The sequence below is a fragment of the Protobothrops mucrosquamatus genome, unplaced genomic scaffold, assembly GCF_001527695.2.
Source record: "Protobothrops mucrosquamatus isolate PMUCROS unplaced genomic scaffold, P.Mucros_1.0 scaffold5093, whole genome shotgun sequence".
NCBI lineage: Eukaryota > Metazoa > Chordata > Lepidosauria > Squamata > Viperidae > Protobothrops > Protobothrops mucrosquamatus.
Window position 1 is genome coordinate 22,631 of NW_015390968.1, and position 14,407 is coordinate 37,037.

The 14,407-nt window shown below is 39.9% G+C and overlaps 1 protein-coding gene across 1 annotated transcript in view; it reads right to left on the reverse strand.

Moving 5' to 3' along the window:
* Positions 1 to 5,927: 5,927 nt before the first annotated feature.
* The window catches only part of LOC107299546 (TGF-beta receptor type-1), a 39,603-nt gene continuing 31,123 nt past the window's right edge, over positions 5,928 to 14,407 (reverse strand). Inside the window, exons 5-8 of the mRNA XM_029286798.1 lie at positions 9,929 to 10,085; positions 6,990 to 7,114; positions 6,778 to 6,908; positions 5,928 to 6,545 (exon numbers count right to left, since the gene is read on the reverse strand). Coding sequence (XP_029142631.1) covers positions 6,420 to 6,545; positions 6,778 to 6,908; positions 6,990 to 7,114; positions 9,929 to 10,085 — 539 coding nt within the window. The 3' untranslated portion in view covers positions 5,928 to 6,419. The remainder of the gene's footprint in view (positions 6,546 to 6,777; positions 6,909 to 6,989; positions 7,115 to 9,928; positions 10,086 to 14,407) is intronic.

Sequence of the window (14,407 nt, forward strand, 5' to 3'; positions counted from 1 at the left end):
CCCTGGAAAGCATGGGGGTTTGGCCAGAGCGCAGGACCTTCTGTTAGGGAAAAGAGAAAGGCTGTGTGAAAATGGAATGGAATGGGTGAATGAAAGAATTGGATTTGAGTAACCAGCTGGTTAGGTCCTGTAAGCAAAGCAAAGCAAAGTTAGGAAAATGGAATTGGCTAAATAAAGGTACTTAAAAGAAAAATAAGAAATAGTGATTCTCTTTTTCTCTCTATCTTTCTGTGCAATCACGTGGTATGTTTAAGTTTCTTGCCTTCTCTAATTCGAGTTAGCTGAGATTTGTGGTGGGAATGACCAGGATGTGTAGAACTAAAAGTTCTGTTTTCTTTTCTGTTCTCTTTTCCTTGTCTTGGTATATATATGTGTGTCAAAGTTTTTGTGTGTGAAGTAAATGTGAGTGTTAATTGTTTCTAATCCCAAGAGAAATACTTTCACTCAGTTTGTCTGGCCAACAAAAAGAGTGAAGATGTGTTTGTTTGTTTGTTTGTTTTTTTCCTCTCTCTCTCTCTCTCTATACTCGTAAGAACAGCCCAAAGTTAGCAGGAATACTAAAGTTGGAAGGAACCGTGGAGGTCATCTAATCCAACCCCCTGCTTTCTCTGGCTGTGTTGCTTTAAGGGTGAGAGAGAGACAGAAAGGAAAGGGGGGGCGTTGATCTTTTTAACTTTTTTTTTCTGTTTAGAATTCTGGTTTGAGGAAGGAGGGGTAGATGAGAATGTTTTAACCTACTTAATGGAAATTTGTTTCCATCTGAATGGAATCTGATTAAATTAGAATTTGACTAAATTTATATTAAAAGCAAAGAGTTGATACTAGAGTTTGATACAAAACTATTTCAGTAACTCAGATTTTTGTGTGTGTGGAGTTGGTTTTTGTTGTTGTTTTATTTTTTTATGTTTTTATGTCTGTGTGCAGGACACACTGATAGAAAGAAAAAACCTAAGAAGGAATTGGAATTCAACCCTTGTTTAAAACAAAGGAGTTGAGAAAACTTTTGGGATTATAAATGAGCTATGTTGTTTTGAATAAAGATTAGAGTGCAAACAAACTCAAGCAGAGTTTTTGGTAAAGCGCTCCTTTGTTTGCTCTTTACTAACCAATTTGTTTGTAAATACAGACAAAGCGATGGCTAGGAGAAGGGGGGGGTTACACAGAAAAGGGGGGAAAGAGAGATGAATGAATGAAATGGGAAGTAGAGGGCAGGGAGGCACTATTTATAGATGGCTCCTCCTGGGTAGAAAATGGGTCAAAGAAAAATGGATATGCAGTCATAAATGGACACACCAAAGAGTTGGTAGAATCCGGCAGCCTGCCAAAGAACTGGTCAGCCCAAACTTGCGAACTGTATGCATTAAATCAGGCCCTAAAATTGTTAGAAAACAAGACTGAAACTGTTTGTATGGATTCAAAGTACGCCTTTGGGGTGGTCCATACCTTTGGAAAAATTTGGGTGGAAAGAGGAATGATTAACAGCAAAGGAAAGGAATTGACCAAAATAATTGCCATAACCCATGTGAATGCACATCAGAGGGGCAATTCTTTTGAAAGTGTGGGAAATAGGATTGTAGATGAGGAAGTCAAGAGGGCAGCAAATGAAGAAAGCATAAATGTCTTAATAACCATTGTAGAAACACTAGAAGAGATCCCTGTGTTTTCAGAAACAGAAGAAAAGAAATAATGCAGATAGGTGGGCAACAAGGAGAGAAGGGTAAATGGTTTCTCCCGGATGGGAGGCAGGTAATCAATAAACCCATAGTGCGAGGATTATTGGAGAAGTTACATGAAGGAAGCCACTGGGGGGGGGGCGGTTTCAGGCATTGGTGGATGAACTCCTGAAGCATTATGGATGTATCGGAATTTATACAGCAGCAAGACAAATGTTGGATAAATGCTTGATATGTAAAAAGGTAAATAGGCAAGCAATCAGGAAACAAAAAGGGGGAGGGAAGCCTCCAGCCGTTAGGCCATTTCAGTGCATTCAGGTAGATTTTACTACACATGTAGTACCCTTGTAGTAATGCAACAACTAATATGGTTTCTAGAATACTATTGGAAGTAATATGTGCATAAACTGTCCAGATATTTTGATTTTCTCAGGAAACAAGGATTGCTGGCACAAACACTTCCCTTGGAGTTTCCAGTCCACAGATTCCAGATAGGAGATTGGGTGCTGATCCGGAGTTGGAAGGAGGAGAAGCTGGTTCCAAAGTGGGAAGGCCTTTCCAGGTGCTGCTGAAATCCGAAACAGCAGTATGAACAGCAGGGAAAGGCTGGACCCACTACACCCGTGTGAAAGAACCAGTGGACGCTCCAACCAAGTGGAAAAGTGTGCCTCAACCTGACCCTTTGAAGTTGATAATAAGAAAAAGCAAAATATAGAGACATTAGAAAAAAAAGGGGGGGTAAATGTGTTGGTTTTGTGACTGTAAATGTTGGTGTAATTGTTGTTGTTGTACCCATTGCCCAGACTGCGCACCGATACACAGAGACTGCAGAGAAGAGTGTGATATAGTGATCATCGAAGACTGGTGTCCCGAGTACCAATCTCAGCCCGTTACAGGCGGTGGTGTCAAAAGTGAAAGGGAAGAAGTACTTTTCCAGGGGTGGACAGAATTGGGACAATGTTAGACCTCAATATGACCTTGGTTACAGGAGTAATTAAGATATGGATTATAGTGGGAGTAGTAGGGTCCGGGAACATATGCAAAGGTCAAAGTATAAATACCTCTGATAACTGTAATGATTGCATTAGAACCACCAAAATGGGTAATAAGATAACCAAAACTCTTGACATATCATACTCAGATGGACTGCAAGAAGGTGGTGGGAACATGTGTTCATAATACCACTCGATTTCCCCTGTGTAATGAAACAGGAAGGGTTACATACATTGACCCCTCTAGTGTGAAATATCAAAAAACCATTCAGATATTTACCTCTCAAAGTGGAAAGAATCTAACATCATTATTATTAGGACAGAACACCAGTACCTCTGCTAATCACAAGAGTAGAATCTGCTTTGATGCCTGCTATGCCATGAAGTTTAGTCCCTGGACCACCTGTGGGGGCCTGAGTTGGCAGCGGAGTTACCTTACATATTGGTACTCTGATGGTAGGGGCCCACCTAGGGTGTGGACTGAGAAGGATAATGAATGGCCACCTGAACATATAATATAGGTGTATCGACTTGCCACTTGGGCTGAAGATGGATCATGGGGATATAGGACTCCAATTTATATGCTGAATCGCATTATTAGGTTATAAGCAGTTCTGGAGATTATCACTAGTGAGACAGCGCTAGCGTTAAATAAGTTGGCTAAACAAAATACCCAAATGAGAACTGCAATTTATCAAAATAGGTTAGCCTTGGATTATTTATTGGCAGAAGAAGGAGGGGTCTGAGGAAAATTTAATTTAACCAACTGTTGTCTGCAAATAGACAATGAAGGGAAAGCCATAGAGGAAATAAATAAAAAAAAAAACCAGGATGAGGAAAATAGCCCATGTACCGGTCCAAACCTGGACTGGAATACTTGATGATGAGGGGTTCTTGGGAGGAATTTTTAGAAACTGGAAACAAGCTTTATTCATGTTAGCAGTTGTATTTTTTGTGTTAATGTGCTTACCCTATTTGATCCCTATAATAAGAAGTATTGTACAAAACACAATGGAGGGAATGGTAAATGCAACCAATAAGAGTGACAAACAAATGCTGATGTTAAACAAGGTGACTGGACATGCTGCACTACTTCACTTCCAGAATGCAGAGGAGATCCGGGAAAGTTTATAACCATTTGAGGAAAAATTTTATTTTTAAATTAGTATAAAAAATGGAAAGGGTGGATTTGTGAGAAAGGAAGTTTAAAAATAAAACGGTCACAATTGATTAACAATAGAAGAATTAGCCAAGCCCTGCACATAGGCACTAGATTTCAGGAGGCTTGGCTAGAAGACACACTTAACAAGACAAAAGGATGTCAGAGAGAAGTTCTAAACAATGTAACTGAGGGGGAGGGATGATGTATTCTGGCTAGGCGGATCGGACAGATTGTGCACCCGGAAGTCCTCTCAAATGGGACCTAAGGGGAGGGGATGGGGGCGTCGCGATAGGAGTGTATATAATGTTATGAGTTTGAATATTTTTGTGTGGTGTCTGGGTTTAGAACTTCCTGTTGAAGTCTCTCACCAGGATCCACCGCGCTTTGCAAACCACTTTTCTATTTTCTGCAGAATAAACTCTTTTTCTTACCAATCCAATTTTGTTGGTATTTTAATCACGTTTCCAACAAGGAGTATCCACCAATAAAAGTGCTGTTGCTATGTTATTTTTTGCTGCTTGGAATAACTGTATAAGAGCAATAAACACTGTGAAAGGCAGTCAGACATCTTTGCACCCTGCAATGACTGGTCTCTGATTCCATCAAAAGGTGGCTATGTTCTCAGTCAAAGAAGGAAAATTGAAGAAATGTTGGAGAGATACAACATGAAGGATTGTAATTCTGCTCCAACACCTATGAGCATAGATTTTCACAACACTTTGGGCAAGGACAAAAGTGAAGCCTGTGATCAGGAGATATATCAGTCAGCAATAGGGAGCCTGTTATATCTGTCACAGTGGTCCAGACCAGACATAGCTTGTGCAGTTGCATTGGATGGGTGTGAAGAGAATTCTCAGGTATTTGAAGGGAACTGTGAATTTGGGTCTTCAAATACAGGTCTCTGAAGAATTAAAGTTAAAATGTTATGTTGACAGTGATTATACCAACGATGTGCAAACCAGAAAGTCCAATTCTGGGTTTGTGGTATTATTTGGAGGGACTTTGATTGGATGGAAGTCCAGAAAGCAAACAACTGTAGCTATTTCTACTGCAGAGGCAGAATTTATTGCTCTGTCTGAACTTTATTCAGAGGTAACCTGGTATGTACAGCTGTTAAAGGATTTAAGTATAGAAGTTAAAGAAGCTGTAACAGTATTTGAAGATTGATAGAAGCACGGTAGTACGGTAACATCAAAGTATGTAGACAGGGCTTTTCAACCAGTGGTACGGGTACCACCTGTGGTACATTGGCACCTGGCAGGTGGTACGCGAGCATCCTAGAAAACACCATCGCCCCCTCCCCTTACTCGACTTGACCACCGTCGTGGTGTGTTCGGACTCACTCTCTACCGACCTCGACGTCCCGACAGTCCCGAGTCACCTTCGCGGTCCTAGTCGCGGTCCGAGGTCGACCTCGCGCCGCGACTAGGACCACGAAGACGACTCGGGTCTTCTTCACGGCTAGTCGACCTTTCGTCGTGACTTCCTGGCACTTCTGCTGAGCCCAGAAGAAGCGCCGATCAGCTGGAATGTTGCAGCATCTCCAGGGTCTTGTGATTTACATTCAGATGCTTGGCAACTGATTCATATTTATGACGGTCACAGTGTCCCAGGGTCATGTGAAGTGACCAAAACCTGCTGCAACCACCCAGCAGATGGGGGGAATAAAAACCAAACACCACCACCCCACCCCCGCTGCCAATCCTCAACAGAAATGCTCACAATGAAAACCTCGGACAGGAGGAAGAGCACGGCCAGGTGGGCAGGCAGGTGTCTTGCTCGGCTGTGGCTTGGGGGGCACTTTTTTCAGTGCTATTGTAACTTCGAACAGTCACTAAGCAAACTGTTGTAAGTCGAGAACTACCTGTACTTTATCACTTTTTTCCTTTTTTTTGGTCATCAAGTTTTTGATACCTTGCTAGGCGACTGGTGGTACTCGGATGCTGCCATATCCTAAAAGTGGTACAATGGGTGAAAAGGTTGAAAAGCACTGATGTAGAAGACAGCAGGTTGAGGAATGCAGATTTAGTGTTATTTTACAAGGACCAAAGACTGTATACCCTAATGATTTACATTAAGAAAATTCAAAACTGGCACTGATACAGTACAATGGTTTTAAAGGCAAGTAATTATTTGATGTAAAAGACAGACATATAATACAAAGTATTGCATAAATTGTGTATGTATATTCCAGATGAAATGAGGTCACCTATATAAGTTTCAATGAAAGGTATTCAATAATAGTGTCTTAATAACAAAACCAATCAATTTGACAATATACAGTGTACCATCATGAACATATCTTTCATACTGTCCTTCAGTGCCATGCACAGCATGCACAAGTTTCACTCTCAAGCTTGTTCTTTGTGTTTTCAACATAACAGAGACCAATATGACCTTCAAAAAATAATTGAGAACCTATACAACTGTTAACTGCATCTATATAAATCCTGGACTAATAACTGATTATCCTATCCTGTATAAAAGACAGCAATATTTTTCTGTTCCCTTGGTGAGGTAGAAAAGTTCTTAATATACAAGCCAGGTGCACATATTGATTTTCAAATGTTTTCTTGAATATTATTTTCAAAATCACATTTTTATTCCTTCTTGCTCACTGAGTTGTGACATAGTTTTCTTTATGCGTAAAGCTGTTAGTCTAGCTGCACCATTGGCATACCAGCATTCTCTCATAATCTTGGCCATTACACGTAATGCCTGCAAATAAAAAAAAAACAGGAAATAGTTCATGAGTCATTATTTGGTATCACAAACCAAAACATTTTAAACACATTTATACATAAATACAAAGTATGAGTCCATAATCTTAAACAGAACAATCCTGACATAGTTCTTTTAATTCAAATTTTAAAATCAAAATATTGATTTTTTAAAAATATTGCTTTATTTTTAAAAGTATTGTAAAACTTAACTAAAGAAAAGAACTTACCTCACAGCTTTGCCATCTATTTGGAATACTGGGTCGTAACTTCTGTTCACAAACAATTCTCCTCATTTCCTCTACTGAAGGATCAGAAGGGACAAGCTCATAATATGGTAACTGATAATCTTCATGGATTCCTGAGATATATAAACATAAACACAATTAAAGTTCATTTCTGACACTGATTGAAGTTAATTTGTTTTTCTATTTGCACCTACCACCAACTGAACATCGATGAGCTATTTCAAAAAAAACTAGTCCCATTGCATAAATATCTGCTCTTTTGAAAGATTCAAAATGTTTCATGTTTATGGAATCATCAAGTACCTCAGGAGCCATGTACCTATGAATATAAAGACAAATATATATTATTTATAAAGCAGTGCTGCTTGAACATTATTTACATTTTATTTTTAAAGGCATCATAAGCAGCTGTAGCCCTTGGCTAATTCAATTCTAAAAAGTAACAACTGTTTGAAGTATACAGTGCATTCAGAAGGTATTCAGACCTTCACTTTTGTCAATTTTGTTATGCTGCAGCCTGGTTCTACAGTTGTTGAAATTCATTTTTTCTTCTCATTAATCTGCACTCAGTACCCCATAATGACAAAGTGAAAACAGAATTTTAGAAATGTCTGTAAATTTATTAAAAAGAAAATTATTACTTCTTTATTGCAAGTGGACTCTACAAAGCTGGAGAGGAAGACTCTTTTTTAAAATAACATTTTATTAAGTTGTACAGTAAAATACAAACTACAAAGCAAATAGTAGGACACAATGGGGAGGAAAAAGGGAGAAGGGAGGGAAAGGGAGGAAAAAGAAAAAAAAAGAGATTGACTTCCGACTTCCCCCATTGCAGTAGAATAGAGTATTAACACCGAGCCTCAACTTTTTACTTTTTCACAATAGTAAAAACTAGCCATTTCTGTAACAACAAATGAATCTAATCAGTGAAACCCAGAATCAAAGTTTCATTTTTTTCCAGCACAAAGTCCAGAAGTGGTCTCCATGTAGAAACGAAGGTACTTGTATTCTTTTCTTTAATCAAAACAGTCAATTTAGCCATCTCTGCCAGCTCCATCAACTTCTGTAGCCATTCATCCATAGTGGGAATCGAAATGTCCATTTTTGTGCATACAGTAGTCTTGCTGCCGTCAACATATACAGGAACAAAGTTTCCAAATCTTTTTCCATTAAACCCAAAAGAAAAGTCTCTGGTTTCATGTTTATTTTTACTTTAAGGATTTTGTGTATCAAAATGTGAATCCTTCTCCAATACTGGAGAGGACGACTCTTGAGGCTGCCCTAGAGTTGTGTTGTGCTATTCCTCCTTCAGTATCTTAGAGATTCTTTGGGCCCTTGAGTAATATGAGGGGATGGAGGGAACTGAACTCTGAAGTTCTCTTGGCCCCGTATCAAATATAAAGTCTGAATGAAACAAGGAAGAAAAATAAATGACTGGATTCTTAGATATAGACTCAGCTGTATCCAGCAAAGTGATGGAAAAAAACAACTCATTTAATTTATATCCCACCTTATTTATATCCAATTTTTACAAATAACTCAAGGCAGCAAACATACTTAATATTCCTTCCTCCTTCCATTTTCCCCACAGCAACAACTCTGTGAGGTGGTGGGCTGGGCTGAGAGTGAGTGACTGGTTCAAGGTCACCCAGCTGGCTTTCATGGCTAAGGCGGGAACTTGAACTCATAGTCTCCTGCTTTCTAGCCTGGTGCCTTGACCACTAGACCAACCTGGCTAGACAAACTGGCAAACAGTGAAAACACAATGTGAAGAATGAATCTGTATTTCTGAACTATCAGAGGGAATGAGTATTGTCTCTATAGGAGAGGAGGAGGGGCACAAGATACGTGTTTGTGTACTTGTATGATGTAATTATTCCATGTGCATCATCATTTTGGCATCACTGGTTTGCTGCATACATTGTTGATCCTCAGGGAGAGTCAAGTGAACTCAGTTGTCTTCTGAGTCAAGCTTTACTCCTGGTGACTTCATAGATAATGTTTTCTTCTCATTAAAGTGATTTGTGAATTTGTTTTGCTAGGGTTGTTATTTTCAACTCTAGCCTACAACTCTGGTAGTCCCAGATATTAAGCATATCTGACCCTGCTTAGTTTTTTAAGATCAGTCAGGTTTGGCTATCTGCTGCCACCTCGCATGGCTACTTCACATATAAATATTATGTTCTTCTAATTCTGTTACTGACTAGAGTATATTGTAAGATTTCTGGCAAAACAAGGCATTGAGAGATGGACAACAGACTAAATGAACAAATAATTGGATTTCACTATATCAGACTGCAGGTGAGGGTCTTTTTCTGACAGAATACTCTTCCATAAAGAAAACTGATTTGTCAGAGAAAACTAGACTGGAATTAAATTTTATGATAAGCTTGCTACTATGTAATATTTCATGTGGAACCTAAAGTAGCACAGTACATTTCAGATAGAAGTTTATCTGTCATTGGTTAAAACAAGGCCAATACCAATTTCAATGGAAACTTTATACCTCATTTATATTTAGAAGAATTTCCAAGATTAAAAAATTACGTCAGCAGGTTACCAAGAATAACTGAAAAATGCTAGTCCAAAGATTAGGGTACATCTTTCTTCTCCATTTTATTACTCTGCGGAGAAGAGGGTCACCTTTGAATCACTTACGCCTTCACACTTAAAGAGAAGGCACTGCTCAGCAGTTCTAGAACACTTACTGGAGTCGAGTAAAGGAAGAAAGAATGAGGCAGTTTATTATTTCCTCTCATTTGTGAGCATGCAGCAATGTTTAACTTTTATTAGGGTAATTACTTTTATTCAATAAGTTAGGATGACAGGCAGTAACTTTCAAATGAGTCCATGCTGAAGTTGAGATTCCAAATCCAAGTTCAATATGAGGTACATATTATTATACTGGTTTTCATGATGTAGTAGTGAGAGAAAGTTGTGAAACCTGCAACGAGATTCTTTTTATGTTAATAGAACTTAGAAGAAGCTCTGATCACATGATAGGTCACATTACTGCAGGATTCTAATAGGTTCAACAGACTTTCTCCAACTGCTGTAGGAATAACTGCTCTCTTTAACATCTACTTATTAGCATGTCTTCAGGTTTGGATTATGTAAAAGAGCATCAGTTTACCTCTTTGTTCCCACTCTGTGATTTGGTGCAATATCTATTGTATCTGTAGCTGAATCGTGTCTCACTCCCAGCCCTAAATCTGCAATGCAACATGTTCCATTTTTGTTTACTAATATATTTTTTGATTTCAAGTCTCTATGAGCTATAGCTGGTTTACCTGAAATTTAAACACACAGAAGCACTATTAATATCATCAAACAAATCAATCCTGAGTTCTAACTCAAGGCACAAAAGACAAAGTTCAAATTATTTCACTTCAGAAAAACTACATAAAGACCCAATGCTTTGGAAAAGACTAATGCTGGGAAAGGTGGAAGAGAAAGAGAAGAAGAGGACAACCAGCAGTAAGATAGAAAAACTCTGTTATGATGGTGATGAGTGCACCATTGGAAGACTTGAAAGACCATGTTAAGGACAGATCATGATGGAGAAAACCTGTCTTTATTGTCAGGTGCGAAAGACCAGGTCCACATGTGAAGGTTCAATTTAACTGATTTATTGCTAAAAGCCTATGCACAGGAATCTTCTCAACTAACCATCAGCATTTGGTCAGAGTTAGATAAGGGTGAATGGCAGTCAAGGGGGGGGGATGGACTTAGTTTGTCTGCAACTACGTAGTGATTCTAGGCTGATTCCTCTCTTCCCCCTTCCCCTTGGCTCTTCCAGTCCTTCTCCTACAGTATGCTCAGTAAAAATTGACAATGACTTAATGGCAAATAATTAATATACACTCCTTATATTATTACATATTTAAATTCACATTCATATGACAATTTGCTTGGTATTGTTTTTCATAAATACTTAATCTGTTTAATTTTTGAACAATTCTGCGATGATATGAAAGGGAAATTTATACTTGGCATTCTATAGTCTACTTAAATTGCATATCCCTACATTACCACATCAAATAAATAATGTATTTAATTAGTACCTAGGTATTTTGAACATATTTTGTTCATTGGATAGTGATAACAAGAATTTTATTTTTCAATAACATATCAATGGGACTTAATTTTGTGCAAACTCCAAAATATACATTTCAATCCTGTGTCAATATATCGTATGGTTTAGACTCCAGACCCCTTATGTTCTTCATTGCTCTTCTCTGCACGCTTTCTTGAGTCTCAGCATCTTTTTTGTATTGTGGTAACCAGAACAGGACGCAGTATTCTAAGTGTGGTCTCACCAATGCAATATAAAGGAGTACTATCACTTCACATGATCTTGACACTATCCCTCTGTTGATGTAGCCTAGGACTGCATTGGCTTGCTTGGCAGCTGCAGCACACTGCTGGCTCATAGTTAAGTGATGGTCCATTAGGACACCTAGATCCCTCTCACAGTCACTACCATTGAGCCAGGTACCTATTCTATTCTAACCTATTCTATATCTGTGCATTTGGTTTTTCCTGCTTAAGTGTAAGACCTTAGTTTTCTCACCACTGAATTGCATTTTGTTGGATAGGGCCTAGTGTTCAAGTCTATCAAGATCCTTCTGAATCTTGAGTCTATCTTCTAAAGTGTTAGCTATCCCCCCAGCTTGGTGACGTCTGCAAATTTTATGAGTTCCCCTTCTATCCCATCTAAATCATTTATGAAACTGTTGAACAGTACTGGGCCTCAGACAGAACCTTCAGCTACCCCACTGCAGGTTTCCTCCATTTAGATGCTGTTTCATTGAGGACTAAATATTGAGTGCGGTTGGTCAGCCAGTTGGTAATGCTGTTTATCCCACATTTTTCTATCTTACCAGAGTAGGTTGTGGTCTAGTTTGTCAAATGCCTTACTGACGTCTAAGTAAACTATGTCCACAGTATTTCCCTGATCCACTAATTTAGTCACTTTGTACTTTTACACTTTGTGGTACTAAGAGAGAGTTAGCTAAGGAACTGTCAGTTTTGAAGCAGTATTTGGACTCTAACCTGCAAAAGGGCTTTATCAGACCTTCAAAATCACCAGCTTCAGCACCTACATTTTCTGTACCCAAGAAGCAAGACCCAGGTTCCGCAAACCCAATCCTGAGAACCATCCAGGACTACAAAGCCCTTAATGATGTGTCAGTGAGAGACCATTACCCACTGCCCCTAATTCATGTATTTATTTATTTACAGTATACCCCACCTTGTTTTTACAAATAAATCAAGGCGGTGAACATATCCAACACACCTTCCTCCTCCTATTTTCCCCACAACAATAAACCTGTGAGGTGAATTGGGATGAGAGAGTGTGACTGGCACAAGGTTACACATCTGGCTTTCATGGCTAAGGTCAGACTTGAGTTCCCCCCCCCATCTATCCCCTCGTCCAAATCATTGATGAAGATGTTGAGGAGCACTGGGCCTAGAACAGTCGGGACCCCGTGGGGTGATGTTTGAAGGGAGGTACATCTACGCCAAGGTAACTCCTGGTGTGCGACTCATGCCGGCCAGTCGGTCGATGCTTAGGTAGACCACCACTACGACAGATTGGGTGTAAAAAGATAGAATAGCTCATCATCCAACACTAGATGAAATAGTTTACGGAATGACTTGTCCAAGTAAATTATATCTACAGCATTCCTCTGATCCACTAATTTTGTCACTTGGTCAAAGAATGTAATAAGGTTTGTCTGGCATGATCTGTTTTTGACAAACCCATGTTGGCTTTTAGTAATGGCTTTGTTTGCCTCTAGGTGTTCGCTGATTCGTTGTTTGATTATCTTTTCCAGAATCTTCCCAGGTATTGAGGTCAGGCTGATAGGTCTGTAATTTCCTGGATCCATTTTTTTTTCCTTTTTTGAAGATGGGAACTACATCAGCTCTTTTCCAGTCCTCTGGTTGAAGGGTTCTGATGTATCATCTGCCAGCTCCTTCAGAACTCTGGGATGTAATCCATCAGGCAAGGGATGGACTGCACCTCACAAGTACTGGAAAGAATATGTTCTGAAAACGACTGGCTCATCTTATCAAAAGGGCTTTAAACTAAAATTGAGGGGGGAGGGGGGGCAATCTTCACGACTTTTAGAACCTAATTTCAAGCAAAAACCACTAGATAATATAAGGAGGTAGGGAGCAAAGAGAAAGAAAGAAAAAAAAGAAAAACATAATGAGGTAGTGATGGGAAGGATGGAAAACCCAGTTACAAAGTAGGAGATACAATCTGTCCCTCTTTACATTTTTTTGTACTTATCCTTTTTGTCTTTCAGTTTATCAGAGAGATCTTTGTGCAACCATACTGGTTTCTTCTTGGATTTCTTGTTTTCCTTTTTCAGTGGTATTGTGCTGGACTGGGCTTTTATGTTTTCAGAGTTTCCCACGCTTCTTGTTTTCTCCTTCATGTTTTTCATCCATGGAATCTTTCCCATGCTCTGAGTTTGTTAAAATCAGCTCTTTTAAAGATTTAGACACTGGTTGGATTATGGTCTGTTTCTTGTGTTTGCATTATATTGAATTCCTGTCAGAACCCATATTCTAAGGGAACCCCTTTCTTGCTTTAAACTCAATCTCTGTTCTCTCTATACTTCTGGGTTCTACCATGCTCCTGGAGGGGAGGGGGAAAAGCACTGCGGGCTATTGCTTTATTTTCCTCTGTCGCTACATTGTAGCACTTTGCTGTTTCTGCATCTCTCCCCTTGATGTCAGCTAGCAAAGGGGGGAGGCGAAAGGAATGTGCCTCTGGCAAATAGTTTATCTCCGTGCTCGGAAGGGAAGGTGTGAAGAGCCTACAAAACATTGCTGCAACCCAGGCTTCTGGTTTGTGATCGCGGCGCAGGCGGACGTGCGGGGCGATCGCTCTCTCCGCCGTACGGTTTTCTCCCACCGGGGGACCCTGAAGAGGATCAGAAGTAGCCCTGGAGGGGTGATGAGCGTGAAGAGGACCCCCGAGTGATCGCGGAAGGGCGGCAGCCCTCCCGTTTGATCCGGGGCAGCTCTTCTAACCGTCGGGGAAAGATCGGCCATCAACATGGCCCATCACTAAGCTGCTAGCAGCCGAGGCCAAAATTACTAACAAGCACTTTGAAAGCAACGCGGAGGAATTGGGTGAGATCTTACCTTCTCTATATCCCAAGTAACTTTCCTGTTAAAAGCTTTTTGAAAGTCTTCCCCCTGTGAGGAGGGAGGGAAGGGAATTTTTTTCCCCCACCCTCTAAAATGGCGGCGTTTAACTACCTGGGGAAACAAAGCATTGAAAAGAACAACTTAATATATTGGATTTACATTTCTTTTTGGAATTTGGGGACCCAAAAAGTTCCTACTCTTATGGGGACCTGCTATTTTATTTACTTGTAAAAAAGAAGAAAAAGGGACTTCCGGTGGCAGGCGACTTCGTCGGTCGCAGCTGTTTGCTGCCTCCCGCCTGTTTCGCGTAAAAGCCGGTTTGACAGCCAGCACCAGCTGTCAAACGGCTTGATACCTTTCCCCTGGGTATAAGGGGATAGGTGAGCTGCCCGGGGTAGGAGTTGAGTTCCCGAGTCGTCCTATATGGACGATGTAGGTGAGA